The sequence below is a fragment of the Ursus maritimus genome, unplaced genomic scaffold (assembly GCF_017311325.1).
Source record: "Ursus maritimus isolate PB19 unplaced genomic scaffold, ASM1731132v1 scaffold_5, whole genome shotgun sequence".
Classification (NCBI taxonomy): Eukaryota; Metazoa; Chordata; class Mammalia; order Carnivora; family Ursidae; genus Ursus; species Ursus maritimus.
This window is the reverse complement of record NW_024426663.1, coordinates 74,309,447-74,332,406: the sequence shown is the minus strand read 5'-3', so window position 1 is coordinate 74,332,406 and position 22,960 is coordinate 74,309,447. Positions and strand designations below refer to the sequence as shown.

General features: G+C 36.3%; 1 protein-coding gene across 2 annotated transcripts in view; it reads left to right on the top strand.

The window, feature by feature from the left end:
- AP3S1 (adaptor related protein complex 3 subunit sigma 1) overlaps nucleotides 1-22,960 on the top strand; it is a 68,797-nt gene that overhangs the window by 15,363 nt on the left and 30,474 nt on the right. For both annotated transcript variants that reach the window (XM_040622561.1, XM_040622560.1), the window contains exons 2-3: nucleotides 6,616-6,707; nucleotides 10,304-10,415. In XM_040622561.1, the coding sequence (XP_040478495.1) occupies nucleotides 6,616-6,707; nucleotides 10,304-10,415 (204 nt within the window). The remainder of the gene's footprint in view (nucleotides 1-6,615; nucleotides 6,708-10,303; nucleotides 10,416-22,960) is intronic.

Sequence of the window (22,960 nt, the reverse complement as noted above, 5' to 3'; positions counted from 1 at the left end):
CCTACACTTTATTGCCCCCCTTTTCTGAAGTGTTTCATGTAACCCTGATGTTTAAAAATATAAATGAATGTGGATCCCATCTTCTACATTCGATATTCATTTATTCAGTGTACTTATATTGGTGACTCTATGCCACCCACTCTGTTCAACATTTTAGATTTAAAGAAGATTTGGAGAGGGTCGGAGTCTGATAGAATTCAGATATCTACAAAGGAAATTTGAGCACACTGTTAAAAGTATACGTTAGGAATAGAAACAGTATCATGAAAGCACTGAGGAATAAGGAACTAATTTTTCCTGGGAAAGTAAGAAAAGACTTGACAAACCGTCGTGTTGGATCTGAGTCTTAAAAGGCTGTTGCTAGAGAATGGGGTGAGAGAGTAGGAAAATAGGAAGGAAGTGCGTGGTGGGAAGTAAAGTGCGGTTGAAGTGGATTGTGTAGGGGAGAAGAAATAGATGATGAAAACTCAGAGGTAGGTCAGGATTCAGTTTTGGAAGGTTTTGTTTATGGCCTGGTAGGGAGTTTGAATGCCAGGTCAGATGGAAACCAGAGGACTTTAAGAAAGAAAGTAACAGATACTGTTATTTAGGAAGTAATTCTGGTGACATGGGTGAGATGGTTTGGAGTGGAGAGGCAGGTGTCAGAGTTAATGTTTAGGTGGTTCTTCGAGTATTCTGGGTAAGAATAAGAATCTGAGTTGAGATAATGTCTTTGGATCCAGGTTTACTGTTGTTTCTGCAGTTGAATTAACAGGACTTGGTGAACCAGTAGACATGGGAAGTGAAAGGAAAGAAATCATCAAGATTTTTGGCTTAAGAGACAGGATGAATGGTAATGTCACCGTTAAATGAGACCAGAAATATAGCAATAAAAATGGGTTTTGTTAAGAGGTACAGACTTCTAGTTAGAGTAAATATGTCATGGAGATGAAAAGTACAGCCAACATCCTTATGATGTTGAATGGTGACAGATGGTGACTACACTTACTGTGCTGAGTGTTGAGCAATGTATAGTATTGTCAAACCACTTTTTGTACACTTGAAACTAATATAACATTGTATGTCAATTATACCTGAATTTAAAAAAAGAAAGAAAAGCAGGTTTTAGAAGAAATGTGATGTTTTTAGTCTTTCTCATGTAAGTTTTAATATTACTTTGTGGATTATAACTGGAGATGTCTGTAAGCTGGAAATAATCTGTCACCAACTCAGAAAAGAAGGTAGGCTTCTCTTAAGCACTAGAGATGTAGAGAATGAAAGATTAGGGAGATAGCATGGTCAAAGCCACGGGAGGAAGGAGGTCATCCAAGGGACATTGTTTAGCTCTAGAAGAAGACTAGAAGGAGGTGGTGGAGATGACCAAGCACACCTAAGAGAGGAAGAGGGCAGCCATCGTATACAGCGCTTTTTCTTCCTTCCTCCCTCCCTCGCTCTTTTGAATAGTTTTATGAAATATTGAATAGATGCAAATATACTGAATATCTGTAAGGTATAGGAACTAATACTTATTTGCTCACTATTCCCTTTCAAAAAAAAAAAAAAAATTACCAGTACCCTTGAAGTCTTTCTGCACTTCTCATATTCTATCCTGTTCTCTCTGTACTTAAGAGATAACCACCACCCCGAATTTTTAAAAATCATTCTCATTTTTGTCCTCAAACAGTTCACTGTTTAGTTTTACATATTTTTGAACTTTTAAAAAGTAGAATCATAGTATTTATATTCTTCTGTGACTTGATTTAAAAAAAAATTCAACATTTCTCAGATCATTACTTGTGTTTTATATAGTTATAGTCATTCATTTTCATTGCTGTGTAATAGTACATGCAAGAATGAAACACCGTTTGTACATTTTGCATTGATGGACATTTTACATTGTATGTCTTTTGCTGTTACAAGCAGTGCTGCTATAAGCATTCTTGTAAACATCTTTTTGAATTTCTTTGGGGTGTAACTAGGAGTTGAATGAATACCTTTGTCTTTGGGTATGTTCATATTCAGCTTTACTAGGTACTGCTGGTCTGTTTCCAGAAGTGGTTGTACCAGTTTACAGTTCTTATAGTATGGGTGCTTTCTTGCTCCGTATTCTTGCCAATACTTGATATTGTTAGACATATTTATATATCATCACTGATAGTATGGGTACTTAATGTTGTTATTGTAGTTTTTAACTAGTAGGGGTTTTTTCCTTTTTCTATTTTTCTTTCCGGTGTGAAGTTGAACATCTTTCATAATTTATTCACCATTCTAATTTCCTTTTCTTGATGATTTCCTAAGTTCCAAGTCAATTTTTGCCAAGTCATTTTTATTTTGAGATGTTTATCTTTTTGCCAAGTCATTTTTATTTTGAGATGTTTATCCTTTTCTTACTGACGTCTAAGTGTTTTTTATATATGCTGGGTATTATTCCTTTGCCAGTTTTTATGTACTGCAGCTATATTCTTTGTGTTTGTAGCTCTCATTTCTTTGGTGTCTTTTGAGCATTAGGAATGCTTGCGTTTGATATGATCAAATTTGCCTGTCTTTCTTTATGGTTAGCCTTATTTTGTGTCTTATTTAAAAGTCTGGCACTATTACAAGGTCATAAAGATATTTTCTTATTATGTTTTTAAAGCTTTATAGTTTGAGCATTGACATTCATTTTTAACCAACCTGGGAGTGATTTTTTAGTATAATGTCAGAGGCCTAAGTTGATTGTAATAAAACAGAACGAAAACAACAATTTTTATTCTGGCACCATTCATGAAAATGTCCTTCCTTTCCCTACTGTTCTNTAATGCCTACTCTCTATTTTAAATTTAATTGCTTTATATTTGTGTGGGTGTGTTTGGTTCAGTTCCATTAGTCAGTTTCCCTATTTCTGCATCACTATCATGATATCTTAATTACTGTGGCTTTATAATAATTCTTAACCTGCCCAGCAGGTCCTCTTACATTCTACTCAAGAATGTCTTGTCATTCTTGGGGCGTCTGGGTGACTCAGTCGTTAAGCATCTGCCTTCGGCTCAGGTCATGATCCCAGGGTCCTGGGATCGAGCCCCACATTGGGCTCCCTGCTCTGCTGGGAGTCTGCTTCTTCCTCTCCCACTCCCCCTGCTTGTGTTCCCTCTCTCACTGGCTGTCTCTCTCTCTGTCAAATAAATAAATAAAATCTTAAAAAAAAAAAAAAAAAGAATATCTTGTCATTCTTGTCTTCTGATTTAATATATATGTTTTGGAATCAGATTTAGGTTTTTAAGTTTCTCTATTGGGATTTTGATTAGAATTACCTTGATCCTTTGGAGCATTTTGGAGAGATTGAGTATCTTCATAATACTGAGTTGTTCAATCCATAATCACTACATTTTTCCATTTACTGAGCTCTTTAATTTTTTTCAGTAAAGTTTTGTATTTTCTCCATGGAAGTCTGCATGGTTTTGTTTCACTTATTCATGGGCACTGCATGTTTTTTGATGGTATTGTATGTGCTATCTTTTTCAAATTAGATCTTCCATCTGACAGTTGAAGAAGTTTAGAATTACAATAGAGTTCTGTGTGCTGGCTCTGTCTTGTTATATCTATTAATTTTAACACTTTAGTGTAAATTGTATTAGATTTTCTACATGGAAAATCTTGTAGTCTGTGAATGACAGTTTTATTTCTTTCAAATTCTTTTATCTTTTATTTCTTTTTCTTGTTTTTCTTGTACTGATGACAGCTGATATGGCGCTGAATAGGAAAACCATTATCAGTTAACGTATTTTTTTCTGATCTTAGAAGGAAGAAACTGTTTAAATATTTTGTTTGTGAGTATGTTTTCAAAAAGTGTTTTTTGGATAGTCTTCATTAGAGGAAGTTCTCTCTCTTTTTTTTAATTTGTGAAGGGTTTTTTCTTTTTATTCAAGAATTGATGTGCAATTTTATCAGATGCTTTTTCTGCATCTATTTTCTGCATCTATTGAAGTGACCTATGTTTTTTCCCTCCATCTGTTAATGTAGAGAATTACATCAATCTGTTTTCTAATAATAAATCAACCTGACATTACTAGAATAAACTCATTTGGGTCATGATGTGTTAATTTTTTTAAATATTAATTTTTGTATCTATGCTTCTTGGTGAGATTGGCCTGCAGTGTTCATTTCTCATACATTTCTTGTCTGATTGTGTCAGTACTAGCCTCGTAAAATGAATTGAGAATGTTAATTCTTTATCTATGCTTTGGAAGAGTTATGTAAGATTGGAATGATCCGTTTCTTGAATCATTGGTCACACTTGGTTTTAAAGCCATCGGGACTTGATTTATTTTTGGTGGAGAGATTTAAAATTATTGTTTATCCTCTTTACGATAATAATATTAAAGTTTTTCCTCTTTCTCCTTGGGACCATTTTATTATTATTATTTTTTAGGACTTTTGCCACTTCAACTTAGATTTTTAAACTTACTGGCTTATTATGTTCATCATATTAACTTATTATCTGTTAAATTTCTGCATCATCTGACTAGGTCTCCCTTTGGATTATTCATTGGTAATGTATAGAAATAGCAGATTTTTGAGTGTTAATTTTGTATCTTTTTAATAGATTCTTTAGACTTTTTTGGATATATGATCAATCTGTCACAGATGTCATCTGTGAATACAGGTAGTTTTACTTCTTTCCAATTTGGATGCCTATTTGGGATTTTAAAAAACATCCTCTTAATTATTGATTCTTTTACCTAATCGCAATGTGCTTGGGGAATATAGTCTTTATGAAACCAGTCCTTTGAAATTTGCTAATCATTCCCTTGATTTTCTTTATAGTTTTATTTTCATTATATATATGTGTATCATTAAATAATAGTTTTGCCTGTTCTTGAAATTTATATTAGTTAAATATTTAGATGTCATTTTGATACTTGCTTTTTTTTCTCCCCCTGCTATAGACTGAGTTGTGTCTCCTCTCCCCCCAGATCCATATGTTGAAGCCCTAAGCCCCAGTTTGATGGTATTTGGTATTGGGGCTTTGGAAGATACTTAGGTGTAGATGAAGTTGTGAGGGTGGGGCCCTCATGATACTAGTTCCCTTGTAAGAAGAGACACCAGAGAGCTTGTTCTTGTTCTCTCTCCCCACCACGTGAGGACACTATGAGAAGAAACGGAAGAGAGCACTTACCAGAAACCAATGTTGCTGGCACTTCGTTTTTGTTTTTTTTTAAATTTTTTTGATCTTGAATCTCTAGCTTCTAGAATCTTGAAGACAAATTTCTGTTAGTTAAGCCACCTAGCCTATGGTATTTTGTTGTGGTAGCCCGTGCTAAGATACCTTCTCTTTTTCACATTAAGTTTTTGAGAATCTTTCATATTTATGGGTGTAATTTACTTCTTTAATTTTTACTTGTTATAGGATTCCATTGTGTGAATATACCATAATGTATCGATTCTGTGATTGGTGGACATTTGGGCAATTTCAGCTTTTTTTGTTGGTACAATGCCTTGATGTACATTCTTCTACATGTCTCTTGGTACACAGTTTATCATGTATATTTAATTGCCAATCTTCTGTTGTTTTTAATCTTTAAAAACAGTGGTTTCATATGGTTTAGTATAGTATCTAGGAGTGGAGATGCTGGGTTATAAAACTGTTTTCTCAAGTGACGATACCATTTACTCTCCCAGTTGATAGGGTAGGTTTCTTTGGCTCCCCATCTTTGTCTACATTTGATATTGTCAGACTTTGACACTTTGCTAATGTGATGCATGTGGAGTCATTTCATTGTTACTTTAATTTGTATTTCACTTAATTACCAGTGAAGTTTAACATCTTTCCATTTTTTTAGGGGGGAGGGGCAGCAGGAGAGGGAGAGAAAGAATCTTAAGCAGACTCCAGGCTCAGCAGGGAGCCCAAAGTGGGGCTCCATCTCATGACCCTGAGATCATGACCTGAGCTGAAACCAAGAGTTGGACACTTAACTGACTGAGCCACGCAGGTGCCCCCATGTCTTTTCATTTGTTTATGGATCATCGTATTTCCTTTCCTGTGAAATTCCTATTTGTGATTTTGCCCAGTTTTCTATTGCAGTGTTTGAGAAGCTGACTCTTTTACTGGGATGTGAATTGCGTGGTGAATTTAATACTTATTGAGCAAACTTTTGGTTTTAGGCTATGCTTATATGACTAATATGGATGGACTCATCTCAGTTTGTATTTAAACTTAATTGGAAGCTCTAAACTTCTGTGCTTTCCTTCCAATAAAATATGGATTAGTTACATAAATTACTTGTAACTTTACCTCTCTGTTTCAGTTTACTCATTTGTAAAACAATGGCCTTTGACTAGTTAATATCTAATGTCCCTTTTACTAGTGTCTTTAATTCCTCTGTCTAATATTTTTCTTCTTGGTTTTTGAAACTTAGAAATGTTAGTTTTATTGTAGTAGCAAACTATAAAATGTTGATTTTGTTTTGTTTTTGCTTTTTGTTTTTACATCAAAAAATGATGGGTTTTGCGTCTGTGAGATGTGATATGTTAGCTCTCCAGGGACCTCTCTCATAGATTAATTTCCCTGACAGATTACTGCCTTTTACTTGTGAAATTCTTAAAATACTGTTAAACCTAGCAATTTCATCCTAACATATATAAATTATTCTTTCTCAGAGTGAAGATACACAACAGCAAATCATCAGGGAGACATTCCATTTGGTATCTAAGAGAGACGAAAATGTTTGTAATTTCCTAGAAGGAGGATTGTAAGTAAAACATTTCATGGACATTTCTAATCTTTGATTATATGATTAAAATATATACTGTTTAATTGGTTATGGTAAAAATTTCCTAACTTTGATGAATTGGATTAGTAGATCAATTATCACCTATGTTAGCTATAAATCTAACTTAAAGAATTTTTTAAAGATATGTAGTCTTTTTTTTCTTTAAAAATGTTACAGAAGCATTTTATGTAAAGGTAGTATATTCATATGGCAAAAATTCAAACGTTACAGAGACGTGTAAAATTAATTATAAACTAAGTCTCCCTCTCCTGACTTCAGTCTTTCTCACTTTCTTGAGTATCCTTCTAGAAAATTCATTTTTCATTGACTAACATATAAAAGTATAACCTTAAAAAATTTTACTTACAAGATCACACTAGGTATGCTGGTTTGCATGTTGCTCATTTTCACTTAATATTTTTAAAAGTCTTGCGTACAAACACATTTAGAGCTACCTCATTCTTTTTAATGACTGGAGGGTATTCCTTGGGGTAAATGGATCTGTTCATAAAAATTTATACTACATTCTTTATTATTATAAATGAGACTGAAATCTGTTTTTCAAATAAATATCTGTTTGCATGTATATCTATATGTATATCTATACATATCTATATGTATATGTATATCTATATGTAGGCATATCTGTATCTAGGTAGAATTCAGCTAATAGAGTTTTCTATTTTTAAAATGAATAAATAAAAATTAGTTATAATTAGCTTGCCAACTATTGTAAATAAATACTTTTAAATTAGTGGGTTCCATGGAAACATTTTGCTCTCAATTAGTTTTATAAATGTTCTTGCTCATTTCTGTATAATCAGTTCCTTAATAAGATTCTTTTTTATTGACAAGTCAAAAACTATACTTTAGCTGAGCCCCATTATGAAAAATTACATATTAGGCAGAGAGATGTATAGTTTTTATTTTTTTAATGATTTTTTATTATGTTAGTCACCATACAGTACATCCCAGGTTTCCGATGTAAGGCTCGATGATTCGTTAGTTGTGTATAACACCCAGCTCACCATGCAATACGTGCCCTCCTTACTACCCATCACCGGCCTATCCCATTCCCCCACCCCCTCCCCTCTGAGGCCCTCAGTTTGTTTCTCATAGTCCATAGTCTCTCATGTTTCATTCCCCCTTCTGATTACCCCCCTTTCTTTATCCCTTTCTTCTCCTACCGATCTTCCTAGTTTTTATGTTCCATAGATGAGAGAAATTCTTTTGTTGTTGTCTTTCTCTGCTTGACTTATTTCACTTAGCATTATCTCCTCCAGTGCCGTCCATGTTGTAGCAAATGTTGAGAACTCGTTCTTTCTGATAGCTGAGTAATATTCCATTGTGTATATGGACCACAACTTCTTAATCCAGTCATCTGTTGAAGGGCAGAGAGATGTATAGTTTTTTGTATTTTAATGTGTATGATGTATATTATGAAAAATAGTTTGGATAATAGAAAATTCATTAAATTCATTTTTACTTGACCATAAATTACTGTTTATCATGTAGGAAGTTTACTTGCGTTTCTTAAATGGTAATATCATGCTGCAGTTCAATTTGCAAACACACACTTATAATTTACAAATTTGGCTATTAACTCCAGACCTCCCAATTTGGTAGTTGAGACAATGTACCTGCTTCGTGTTTTTGTATTTTACTTGTGCTTTATTTCTGCCACACTTCTGCAGGAGTTTTCTTTGCCATTACCACTTTTCTTCATCTCAGCATTTTAATTTCTCGTAGGGAACTTGTCACCCAGCACAGTGTACTGTCCGTGGTGGTCACGCAAGAACCTGGCTCTGCTAAGCAGGGCACCGTGTGAACTAGAAATTAGGGCTTACATTTATGATCATTCTTTTCCAGGCTTACAAAAAGTAGAAGGCAAACATTGCATCAGAGACGAGGCTACACAGCTGATTCAGTCCTAGTTTTGTGACTAACAAGCTGGTTTTCTTGGTCAGGTTGCTTAGCTTCTCATACCTCAGTTTTCTCCCCTGTTAAATGAAATATTTAAAGAAAGAAATTTAAATTTAAAGAATTCTGAAATTCTGTGGTTTTATATAGTAGACTGTGTTCCATACAAGAATTTGAATCAGTAGTTATCAGTATTGCACTATAGTTTGAAGATAAAATGACATTTTAAAAGGCCAAGTATGTACTTGTGGTGTTCTGTATTAAATCTTTGCTTTCTTTTAATGGCATTGATAGTCTCATTTTGAAACTTGTAGTTTTCAATAGTTTGGTCTTCTTTTTCAGGAGAGCCGAAGAAAAGTTTAAGATAATCACTAAATTGCTGATTCAGGCTGAACTGAGTCCTGCTGTTAGTGCTCTTTTTTGTGGCTTTCCAGGAACAATTGCAATCATAGTCTATAAAAATCATCTCAGAGAGTCTTTAAATTGCACATACATATTTTTAACTGAATATCTTTTCTAGAGATATGTCTAGCATAGTAGTCATTTTTAATTCTTGTCCAAGATCATTTCCACTTTTGCAATTTACAGAAGTTGTTTCTCTGAACTTGTGAATTCAGTGTTAGTTTTATGGAGTTAAGAAATAGATGCTATTTTCCTGTGTCTTGTTTGAGTCTTCCCTTCACTTTGGTTACATTTGGCCTTGATTTTTATATTAGTGTTAAAGGTCTTTTGAGAAAGTTAACTAATTATTGTAAATGTAACCATGAAAGAGCTAAACTAGAAAAATATTAGATGTTTGGAATGTGCCCTTATTATTTTTAAAATGCTGACATTCCAGGCAGTATAAATAAAAATATTTGATGAAAGAAGTGAGTGTTTCTTATCTCAGTTTTTTTGCATTTATATTTCAAAATAAAATGTATTTTTGGAGGAGATTTTGATGGCAAATTTCTCCAAAACTTAAGAAATGTCGTTCTTTTTTTTTTTCCTCTCCCTAGTTGGTAGTCAGTCTTAAGCTGTAGAACTTACTGTGACTTATGGAGTTAAATCTAATAAACACTTAAAAATGCCCTGTGACCTGGTTCCTGCCTACTTCTGTTTGTTTACTAATCTTTTCTTGTCCGCGCACCCTCTTTTTCTTCCTTGAACATACATATTTTGTTCTTGATGACCTGACATTTTTATTAGTTGTCACCTTTGCAGCTGAGATGCTCTTCCCTTTATTTTTTCGTGGCTAACTCCTCCTTCTCGTTAGCTCTCAGCCCACATGTCACTCTTAACCCAGCTGAGGTGGCAGCTCCGTCAGCACAGTGTCATCCTGTTTTCATTCTCTGTGTAGCGCCTTCTACTCTCATCATTTTTTCTTATTTGTTTACTGTTCCTTACTCACCGTCAGTACCTGACAGTTGGTAGGTGCTCAGTGGCTAGTTTAGTGAATGAATGAACTAAAATTAAGCACCAGTGTCTTTGATTTATTATCTCTGAAGAGACCGGTCCTGTTAATTCACTGCGTCTCTAAGTTCACTGCTACACCTTTAAATGCTACACCCAGACATCTTATGAAAGGTTTTAAACAAATTGTCAGTTTGCCTGAGCTAATGAAAATGTGTTTCATTTTATTCCTATAACATTCCTATTTTTGTTTTGTCATTTAGGTTAATTGGAGGATCTGACAACAAACTGATTTATAGACATTATGCAACGTTATATTTTGTCTTCTGTGTGGATTCTTCGGAAAGCGAACTTGGCATTTTAGATCTAATTCAAGTAAGTTAACACTGTCTTAATAACAGTTGTGGCATTTATATATTTTAAAACTTGTATGTTCTAAGTTTTCTAAAATGATGTTCTGTTTGGTAAGAAATAAATTGTTCTGTAGTAGATTTTGGATGAGTAAAACAGGGTCAAGGGATGCTAAACATGTTGGCATATTTAATCTGATTAAGACTAATCACAGCTAGGGGCGCCTGGGTGGCACAGCGGTTAAGCGTCTGCCTTCAGCTCAGGGCGTGATCCCGGCATTATGGGATTGAGCCCCATGTCAGGCTCCTCCACTATGAGCCTGCTTCTTCCTCTCCCACTCCCCCTGCTTGTGTTCCCTCTCTCTCGCTGGCTGCCTCTATCTCTGTCAAATAAATAAAAATAAAAAAATCTATAAAAAAAAAAAGACTAATCACAGCTGATTTCGTCATGCCCTTTTTTCCTGTTCATGTAAATCACGCAAGAAGTCCAGGATTCATGGATCTCTTACCATGTGCATCCAGATCTGATCCCCAAACCCACCCCTCCCTGCCTCCCGAAAATCTTTCATAATGTCCCTGGAACTCAAGGTCAGTCATGAGCAAATTCCTCTTAATCTTCAGCCTCTTCGTTAATGTTGCCTTCACTTTTTTGCTTTAAATCGAATCGGGCTTCCCTACTGACACTACCTGTAACCATCTCAAGTAGTACCACTTTTCCTGCTTTCTTTGTATTGCTGAGCCTTGAGGCGTTTTCTTTGCTTCTCATTGTTTTTTCCAGACCATTCTCTCTTAAAACGCCTCCAAACTTTATTTCTCGTTTTTAAATTATACCACCTTCTACCCACCCTGGTTCAGTAATCTCTCATCCCCACCTCCTATTCATTGAGGATTTTATCAAAAACTTCCAAAGGTCTGATATTTACAAGCTACTTACACTTTAACTACCACAGTGTCATGGATGCTGGCAGAAGACAGGAGACTTCTGGGTCCGAATAGCACAAGCAGTAGATACAGTAACCACATTTGCTTATTACTACAGTGGTTCCCCAAGTCCCAGTTTCCACAGTCACCAAAGGGTGACTTGAAGAGGGCCAGGTGATACCTGTACACATACACACAGTGGATTGAGTTCTAGGAGAGGAACTGGAATCTTTTATATTGGACATGAATCATGTCTGCCTGTGTCCTGGAGGAAGAGCATATCTTCCATGGGTGTAGATAAACCTACCCTTCGCTTTGGAGAGAGATGCTCTCTATTTTTCAGGGCTGTTTGCTTATACAAGCTTGCTTGCAAAGACAGTCTGCAGTGATGGCAGTCTGCACCTCTGCTCACATTATGTGCAGAAATGGCAGACTCATGGGCAATTGTCTTCTAACAGATTGTAGTCCTAGTTCACTGGCATTCACTCCAGTACTACTAGAGTTCTAATTCTTGGTGATTTCAATATTCCGTATTCATGGGGATAATTCTTCCAGTACTTTGGTGTCTTCAGACCTGGAATTCCTCTTCATTGAATTTTGCCCTCTGCCCCACCTCGCTGCTCATTTCTAGACCTTGTTTTTATGCAAACTGTCATGCCTCCATAATCTCAATTGCAGTTTCCCCTCTGTCTACCACCTCTTATTTTTTCATATCACAATTTCTGTTACTCCACTAATTCCTTGGGCCTGTTGGGACCTGTCTGACCTTGGGACAGACCTTGGGCCTGTTAGTCTTTCGAATCTAACATTTTTTTTTGCTGTCCCTCATCCTTCTGATGTCTTACTTTCCTTACCCAGCCTAGATCCCACCATCAGCCATGGTACTTATAGTCTTGTATACAGTCAGCTCCTTCCTTGTACCCATACTTCTAAACAGACTTAGAGGGGGAAAAAAAAAAAAAACGTAACCGTACTACAGGTCTCACCTTACATTTATGATCTCTAACCTCAATGAGTCCTTAGTGCTACCCAGTAATGCTGTTTCCCTGCTCCATCACCTCCCAGACTCCTAGGCAACAGCTGATACGTTCTCCTTTCTCAAACGTCTGGTGCTTCCAGCATCTTGCTTCTTCCTTCACTGAGAGAATTGAAGGCGTCAGAAGAGAGCTTCACCTGATGAGGTCATAGAATATAAGAGAGGTTCAGTGGGGTGGAGTTCGGAGCCGACGACCAAGAAAGAATTCTTGAGGCATCTATGGTGCAAAATGGTTTATTAAAACATGGGGACAGGACCTGTGGGCAGAAAGAGCTGCCAGTCTCCTCATGGTTCTGGCAATTCTCCCTCTTTCTCCTGTATCCTTTCTCCTCTTGTTTCCTGGTTATTCCTCTAGCTGTTGTATGTTGTCCCATCTTAAAAGAAGTCCTGTCCTTACTGCCCTCTCCAGCTGCTGCCTTGTTTCTTTCCCTCCCTTTATGTCAAAATGCCTTAAAAAAGTTGTCTGTACCCAGTGTCTCAAATTTTTCTTCTCCCATTCGCTCTTAAACGTGCTCCATTCAGGTTTTCAGCTCTGTTGTTGCTGAATTCAAAGGTTCTCATCAGTCCTTCTTTATTTGATTAAGATTCTTTGTTCATCTCTTCACAAAATACTTTCTTCCCCTGGCTTCTAGGGCGCTGTACTTGCCTGGTTTTCGTGGACCTCTTCAGTTGCTTCGTTTCGGTTTCGTGGTTTCTCTTACCTCTTCTTCAGCGGCCCAGAGGGGATACAGGAGCCGACCGCATGCTGTTCTCTGCGCTGCCGTGACCACGTTGGTCCAGGCCACCACCAGGTCTCACCTGGACTGTTACAGCACTTTCCTGACTGTTCTCCCTGCTTCCACTATCTTTTCCCTTTCGTCTTTTCTTAGTAAAACAGCCAATGATAAGGGTTGAAATAGGTCATATCTCACATTCTGAATTCTTCAGTGGCTTCCCTTCTTACTCAAAGTAAAAGCCAACTTCCTTACACATGACCCGTGAGGCCCCACAAGCTCTGAGTCCCCTCCCTACTACCCTCTGCTTATCTCACTTTATCTTCTTGCTCTTTTTTTTTTTAATATTTTATTTATTTATTTGACAGAGATAGAGACAGCCAGCGAGAGAGAGAGAGAGAGAGAGAGAAAGAGAGAGAGAGAGAGAGAACACAAGCAGGGGGAGTGGGAGAGGAAGAAGCAGGCTCATAGTGGAGGAGCCTGATGTGGGGCTCGATCCCGGAACGCCGGGATCACGCCCTGAGCCGAAGGCAGACGCTTAACGACTGTGCCACCCAGGCGCCCCTACTCCTTGCTCTTTTGCTCCAGCCCCAGTGGCGTGCTTGCTGTGTTTCAAATACACCAGGCATGCTTCTCCCTCAGAGCCTTTGTAGTTGTTCGTCTTTGTACCTAGATTGTTCTTCTGTTTGGTATTCCCATTGTTCCCTAGCTCCATGATTCTTTCAGGTCTTGACCCGGATGTCACTTTTCAAAATGGTTTTCTTTGGTCCTTTCTAAAAATTTTCCCTCTCTTTGACTCCTTTCTTGCTTTTTAAATTTCTTTTCCTTAGTATCTCTCACCATCTAACATACTATATATTTGACTTAGTTTATCTTATTTATTGTCATTTTCCCTTACAAGAATATATGTTCATTGAGGGCCAGGTTTTTAAATTTTGTTCACTGATTTATCCCCAGGGCATAGAATGGCACCTGGCACTTAGCAGGTCATCAACATACAATTGTTGAATGAGTGTATTTAGTGCCTAATATTTAGCATCCTATGTAAAATAACTGACAACAAAACCTAAAGGCCGAGTAGAAGCAGGAGAGTTAGTTAGAAAAATAAAATATAGTTGCTGCATGCTAGTAATATTTTGTTTTGTGTTTTTATCTGAGCACTGATTACATTGGTGAAAATCATGAAGCTCTGTATACACTTGAGATTTTTGTGCTTTCTGTTTCCCATATTTCCATAGAAAATTAACAAATTCTGACACGATAAACAAATGTAACTGCTACAAATAATTGTATTGGGTTGGGATTATCATGAGGGAATGTTCTGCACTTGTTTTCTTTCTCTTTCTTGACCCCAGACAGGGCAAAAACAGGCACATGGTGTAGACACATTGTAGCAGATTAGAGAAAGCTGCACTTAAAAAGGAAGTTTTTTGTACCATACAAGTTTCATAGTTTTGAAATCAGCAAGAAGGGGGCAGGCGTGCCTTGAGATCTAGTTAGTATGATAGAGTAAATGAGGAATTAATCAAAGCAGACAACTTTGGTAGTAATTCTGAGTACCAAAGCATAGAAATAGTAAAAGTGGCTAGATTAAGGCTTTTGGCATCACATATTGTTAATAATGAAAAAAAAAAGACAGGTGATAAATGGAGCTATTAATATACCAGTTTACTCTCAGTGTATAATTCTTAAACTAGGTTTTGAGGAAGAGGTAGGTATCTGAGTTACATGAAACCACATGTAGTAAAGAAGATGTGGTATATATATATATACAGTGGAATACTCAGCCATTAAAAAAATTGAAATCTTGCCATTTGCAACGAGGTGGATGAACTAAGAGGGTATTACGCTAAGCGAAATAAGTCAGTCAATCAGAGAAGGACAATTGTCGTATGATCTCACTGATATGTGGAATTTAAGAAACAAAACAGAGGATCCTAGGGGAAGAGAGGAAAAAATAAAACAAGACAAAACCAGAGAGGGAGGCAAGCAATAAGAGACTTTTTTTTTTTTAATATTTTTTTTAAATTTATTTATTCGACAGAGATAGAGACAGCCAGCGAGAGAGGGAACACAAGCAGGGGGAGTGGGAGAGGAAGAAGCAGGCTCACAGCAGAGGAGCCTGATGTGGGGCGCGATCCCATAACGTCAGGATCACGCCCTGAGCCGAAGGCAGACGCTTAACCGCTGTGCTACCCAGGCACCCCGCAATAAGAGACTCTTAATCATAGGAAACAAACTGAGAGAAGGTGGGAGGATGGGGTAATTGGGTGATACCCATTAAGGAGGGCACGTGGTGTAATGAGCACTGGGTATTATATAAGACTGATGACTCACTGACCTCTTCCTCTGAAACCAATAATACATTATATGTTAATTAATTGAATTTAAATTAGAAAAATAAATGAAAAAAATAAAAAGGGAGAAATTCTTTACAAAAAGCTGGATCTTTATTCAGGTACTCTTGAGTTCTTAATTACTAAAACTTCCCTAAAACTGAGTCACATGACTGGAAATCCACATGCATGAACCCCATGAATAAATTAAAAAAAAAAAAACAACCAACCAAGTAATTGTAGCAGATGTTCTTGCTGTGTTTTTCATTGTTCAATTGGTGGTAAGAAAATAGTACCTTTAAGATAAACGTATATATGTATACATATATATATATATAGAGAGAGAGAGACAAGCATGTATGCATTATGAGGTAGAAGAGGAACTTTTATAATATTTAAACCTGTAAGAGGAGATATCAAAGAAATTTTGAGTTTGAGATGAATATGCCTCTCAATCGCATGGATAGACACTCTCTTCCTGGGGCCTCCTTGAGAAACACTGCTAAGTTGTGTTTTGTTTTCCCAAAGGCTTTTCTAGTAAAGCAAGAGAAGCAAATTTCTACTTAAGTATGGATTAGTAACAGTTAAGGATTGATGAGAACCCTATATTGCATCCTTTTACCTCTGTTCATTAAAACATTTCGTGGTTTATCCCATATAGGTAGTAGTTTATTCACTGTACTTTTATTTCATAGCTTTGTGGCTTTTTTGAAAATGGTTTTTTAGTATGAAACTGCTTTCTGTTTCTCTCTCAATTATCCATTGAAGGGAGTGGTAGGCATACACACTATATTCCAAAACAGTTTATTTTTCTGAGCTAGCTACTAATGTTACAGGAGGAAAAAAGAAAAGTAATCTGTTTAAAGTGTGCTCTGTATTGAAGAGAAAGACTTCATTTAAGAAAGACTAAAACAAATGTGAATTTTCCTAGAGACAAATTGGCAATATTTTATGCTTATATCCTGGGATTTAAGCCATCGTCATTGATTATTGTTTGATGCTGTGGGTGATCTTAATGGTTAGGATAGCATAGTTTTTATGTCTCAAAAGAGAATTACATGGGGGCGTTGTCAAAGAACAAATATCCTACGTTGAATCTGAAGTAAATTTTATCATGTGTTTGTGGAAAGTGGAAACTAGGTCTTATGTTTTGTAAAATAGTTTAACCGTTGCTGTTCAAATGTTGATAATTAGTCTTGATAGTAAGACACAGAAAAGAGGTTTTCAGGAGAATTGTGTCGTCTTCCATCACTAATGTAGGCTAGAACTGTTTATAAGAAGATGCAATTGAGTTATCACATGTTGATATATCAGGTCGTAAAAAAAGTTCTGTAATTTACCTTATAGGGTCTGATTCTGCCACTACCACAAACATGTTGGAAGTTCTGTGGTTGCTGTCTTTCCTCTGTGATCACCATAGATCATTAAATACTTACAGGGGAATGCTGAGCATGCTTGAGTCGGTCACTCTAAAAATATTGGTCGAATGAACAAAGATGTAGGGGACTAGCTCATTGTTTCTGCTTTGGTTTCATGAAAAAGCTAATCAGAGCTTATCTAGAACTGATTTTCTTGCTTTGTCCATCTTCTAGCTTTGAGGAAGGCAAATAAAATATAAAAAGTAGAAATGGAAAATTGTAAGGCAAGAGAGCTTAGATAAAAACCTCTTGGTCTTGGGGCGCCTGGGTGGCACAGCAGTTAAGCGTCTGCCTTCGGCTCAGGGCGTGATCCCGGCGTTGTGGGATCGAGCCCCACATCAGGCTCTTCTGCTATGAGCCTGCTTCTTCCTCTCCCGCTCCCCCTGCTTGTGTTCCCTCTCTCTCTGGCTGTCTCTATCTCTGTCGAATAAATAAATAAAATCTTTAAAAAAAAAAAAAAACCTCTTGGTCTTGAATTTCTTTAAAGAATGGGTCAAGAAAACTTAAACGTCAATATATAGTTAATAAACATAGGTTAAGTTTTGCTTTTTTTTTGAATGTTGAAATGATACCACTCAAATGATTAGGAAACATGTACTTTTATGCAAAGGTTTTATGTTTCTAAAGTGTGCATATGTTGTCCCAGATTTGACTTTTTATCTTGTGTGATATCTGAGAGAAGGCATCATTAGTAAATTCCATGTGGAATTTGTACCACTTTGTCACCAAAGTGAGTAATCAGCTTCTGTTTTCTTTTGTTTCTTTTTTTAATTCTTTATAAGTAAGTTGGAAAAAAGGTGATCCTGTTTTGTTTCTGATATGTACTATTTTAGTGTGGTATCAACGGCCATATAAGTGCATCTCAGAGCTGGTGGCTGGCTTTTTTTAGTCTTTCTGTTGTAGCACGTCTTCGTTGGAAGTGTTAAAATATTTACAGAGTGAGAATGAGAAGTTCATTAAATATTAACATTGGTTGTTTGAGTTATTTATAAGCAGTCATATTGTCCTCAGTTAATTTATTATGCCAAGCTAATAATAAAGGGAGGCATGGAAGTTCACTAGATAATTCCAAATTCTGTTAGTTTTCTGTACCACGTGTAGCAATTACATCAGCATCAGTCTTGTTCAGTTGCAGTCAGGAAAAAATAGAGAGTTAACAGCTGAACTTTTATTTAGGTTAAAAAAATGTTTGACCATGGTGTCACCATATGTATTTAAACCAGAGCTCCACGTATAGCATTTGTTGTTACTACGGTCCTGAACATTAGACTGGCCGACTTAATGGCTGCGAATGCTAATTTAGTATGATATTGAGCATGTCATTTAATCTTTATAGACCTTGAATTTTTTACCTGGGTAAAGTATGCCTATTTTAATACGCTGTCTATAAACCTCATGGGGTTGTTAGATCAGTGAATCAAAGCAAGCCAGTCGTGGTTAAAACCATTCAACCTCTGCTTTGTACTGGCTATGTAATTTTGGGCAAGTTATTTTACATCTTTGTCTCTCATTTTCCTCACCTGCAAAACGAGAGTGACGGTAATAATACCTACTCATTAACAAAGATACTGTACGTGAAGCTCATGGCTAAATGACTGACATGTAGTTGTCAGTCGGTGGTTTTTAGCTAACCTTATCATTAAAGCATGTATTAATAAGGAAGGCATATAAAGTATTATTTCATTAATATGCAAATTGAATTGGATAAGGAAGTCCTTTTATCTTTCTTTTTCATTTTTCTGAGAATTTGTTAATCTTTTTTTCCTCTGTGTTGTATAATGGCTCAGGATGGATTTTATATGGTGATAGAGATACCTGCTAAGAAATTGACCTAATTGGAGGAACTTGTAAGCCAAGAGTTCTTAAGTGAAGAAAGATCCTGTGATCTTCCCTTTTTTGCATAGGAAATTATGCTAGGTGGGTGCTGCTGGACGTAGAATGGTGTGCTAGTGGAGGCCTCACGGCCTTCCACCATGTATCGTTGTTCCCTTTTGTTATAAGGGTAGGCTCGAAAGTGCCTTGTTAAGTAGTGCACTGCTTAAAATTTGGGCTATATAGGTTATTTTTAAGAATTATCTGGGAAGACCAGTTCAGTGGCACTTGGGGACCACGGGAAGATACAGGGTCCCCATGGGAGCAGGGGGAATAAACTCCTGGTCCCATGGGAGGGTGAGTTCTGGTGCAGTTCCTCTTGCTGGAGAAAGATGGAGCCCTGGCCCAGTTGGCTCATTTTCCAGACAGTCCTGAGTGAATGCTCCGAATCATTTTAGGAAAATTCTACCTGCTACACCAGACTGTTACGAGAGTATTAAAACTTTCTGTTTTCAATGAAATTCACTTCTTATATACATGTGGGAAACCAAAAAATATTTCTACAAACAATTTGAGTCAGACACTGTTAGAGTGATTCAGCATTCCTGAAATTCTTTTCCTGTCTTATTTTCATTGAGAAATCTGTTTTCCAATAACTTCAAATGTAATATTCACTTTTTATTTATTTACATTGCTACTCCTTGATAAATCTTGGTATTGAATTTGATGGTACTATTCTAATTTATGTGTTTGTTCACATCTCAGCTGCCCTCTTGGGAGGCATTACAGAGTCAGATTGGTCTTTGGAGTCAGGTGGGGTGGCTTTGAATAGTGACTCTGTCATCTAATAGTTACTTTGAGCAAATTATTTACCCATATCCATTCCCAATTCTCCTGTCTGTAGGTGCTGATACGCATACCTACCTTATCAATATTGTTGTAAGAATTAGAGCTAATGTATATAGTTAGCATAGGGCCTAGAGTATAGTAGACATATTTAATTCATAGTGGTGAAATGAAAGAGATATTTTGGAACTCAGGTACTTAAAGTCAGAATTTTGGAGGTGGAAGTAACTTAAAATTTATTTTTTCTCCTTTTTTTAAAGATTTTATTTATTTTTAAAGAGAGAGAGCATGCAGTGCACGTGCTTGTGAGAGTAGAGGGGGGGTTGGGCAGAGGGAGAGAGAGAATCTTAAGCAGACTCCACACTGAGCGTGGAGCCCAACATGGGTCCCGATCCCACAATCCTGAGATCATGACCTGAGCTGAAACCAAGAGTCAGATGCTACCTTGAGTTTTTTGAGAGAAAAACTCAACTTGTGTTGGTGTTTTTCTTTGATTTAAGATGAATTCCTTATTTCCCAGTATAGAATGGTAAGTTTTTAGGGAGGAATTGGGCATAGAGGAGGAGAGGGCCCTTTGAGCTTGGTTTTTCAGATTTTCTTTTTCTTTAAAATTTTTTAAAACACGTTGAAATTATTTCAGACTTACAAAAGAATGGCAAATACAATACAAAGAATTCTTGCATTTCATACATTCACCCACATTCCCTAAATTTAACTTCTGTAACCACAGTACAATGATTAAAGTCAGGAAATCATTGATATCTACCGACCTTATTCAAAAGTTGCCAGTTGTCCCATTGATGTCATTTTTCTTGTTGAAGGTTTAATTCAGGTCACATATTGCATTTAGTTTTCATGTCTCCTGAGTCTCCTTTACTTTGTAATAGTTCATCTTTGTCTTTGATGCGTTCCGTGATCCTTTGAAGAGTACTAGCTGGTTATTTTGTAGAATATTCCTCTGTTGGGTGTACACAGAAGTGCTTTTATGTCCTTTACAGTGTATCATATCAGGAGGGACATGATCTCATTTTGTCTTGTTACTCATGATATTTATTCTGATCCCTTGGTTAAGATGGTGCCTGCCCGGTTTGCGTACTCTAAACTTACATTATCTCTTTTTACTTAAAAGTATCTCGTGGGGAATAATTTTGAGGCCATGTAAATATCCTTTTTCTAGTCATAATTTTGGTCATTTTAGCATCTCTCAACGATTTTTTTTTTAAAGATTTTATTTATTTGACAGAGAGAAACAGCCAGCAAGAGAGGGAACACAAGCAGGGGGAATGGGAGAGGAAGAAGCAGGCTCCTAGCGGAGAAGCCTGATGTGGGGCTCGATCCCAGAACGCTAGGGATGCCGGGATCACGCCCTGAGCAGAAGGCAGACGCTTAACAACTGCGCCACCCAGGCACCCCACTCTCAATGATTCTTGTCTGAAGGAATTATATTGTGGTGTTTGCCAAATGGTCATTTTTCCATTACGCCGTCTGTATAGATTGGTTGAAATTATGTAGGGAAAATCTTTCTAGGTTTTGCATTTATTTTCTTTTGTTTTAAGTCAGTGCTCAAAATATTAATTGTACCATATACATAGAAGAATATTTTTCAGTTATACATAGAAGAATATTTTTTAAGGCCAAATATTTTTTAAATTAGCTTTTGCTAATTTGAAATACAGTTTTTAACAATTTGTGTCAATGCAGGTTTTTAAAAATCTCACAAGTAGCTTTTGTGCACAGAAATAATTGAGAGGCTACTTTCATTTTCAAAATTAATACTTGATTTAGTAGCCTTGTACATTCAAAATCCTGGTTCTTCCTTAGACTTCTAAATCCAACATATAAATCATACCAAGTCTGTTTAATGGAGGAGCTCCAATGTAATTAAATTTCCTATAGTAAAAGTAGTCTCTGCTTTGCACAATTACTGTCTTTATGTGGGTGGTGGAAATATGGAAAGTTAAAATTTTTGCCTTATATTATTCTGTATTTTCCAAATTTTCTAAATAACTACTTCTTACTACATTAAAAATCAAGTACTATTTTCTTCTGTTGGAGGCAGTATGCCTAGTGAATAAGAATTTGGGTTCTGCAATGAGACGTTCTCCTACCTCACTGTGTTAATGGTTAGTTGACTTTTTGCTTTTGATTACCCTTCTGCAAGTGGTTGATAATAAAAGTATCTGCCTTATGAGATTATCATGAAGGATTAAATAAAATAATATATTTAAAGCACTTGGAACAATAGTAATGCTATAGTAATATATACTCAATAGATTCTCGTATTATCATCATTAACCTTTAAAAAAAATAGAAATAAATCGTACAAAAAGAATCACTGATGTGAACTCTTTCTGAATCATTTTCACATGAATATAGAAGACAGATTGTCCTCTCATCTACTCTTAGTTTCTTCATGCTGAAGTTGAAAGTTTAATGTGTGTGAAGTGCCTAGTACTTGGTGAATGCAAGGTAAATGTCTCTGTTTTTCCTAAGACTGTTCTCATTGACCTGTTAGCTTCTGGGTCAGGTTTTGTGGAAATTCGGTCTGGGTCAGGTTTTGTGGAAATTCGGTCTGGAACCCAGTCGTACACTGTTCTGCAAAGGGAGTTGATCTGATTTTAAGTGTAGTCTGCCTTCCCTACCTCTTCTGGGGTACATTTTTAGTGGTATTTTTTGAGTCTTGGCTTGAGCTAAACCAGTATCTCTCTAGAACATCTTGCTGCTGACTAAAAACAATTTTTTTTTTTTTTAGATCTCTTGGTGTATTATTAGTGTTTTTAAATTTATGCCTTCTGTTTTTGGGCTTAGGATTTTTTCTGTCTTAAAACATGTCAATTCAACATTTATACATTTTATTTAATGTTACAGATTTCCTCGTAAAGTTTAATAGAAATCCCCAAACCCAGAAAAAAAGTTTATTTTTACCTAGAAACTCTAGAGGGGGGCTGGGTCTGCCATATAAATCATACTGCATAAGGGTATTTCGTGGCATCTCTTTTACCTAGTGCATATTTTTATTTCTCCAGAGGTATATGTTGTTATACTAGCCAACATATACATTTCTGGGGGGAGACATTGTTCTAAGGCCTTTGTATTTATTCATTTAATCAGTAAAACAACTCTATGACAAAGGTACCACTATTATTATGCCCAGATGAAGAAACTGAGGCTTAGAGTGGAACAACTTGCCCTAGATTTCATAGAGGCTAAGCTGGAATTTTAATAGAGACATGCTTACTAAAGCCTGTGCTCTCAAGTATTAAGCACTGTTAAATACTAAGCTGCCTCGTGACAGATTCCTGTTACCTTTGTGGCCCAGATGCATAGATTTGTAATTAAAGATAAAGGAAACACAAGAAAGTTTTGTTAGAAGGGCAATGGGAAGGGAGACTCTCTATATGTGGATGTGATTTCTTTTTTCGTAATATTGCTCTTTTTTATTTCTTTTTGGAAAACTAGGTAATTATTGAAATAAAGGAAAACTTAAA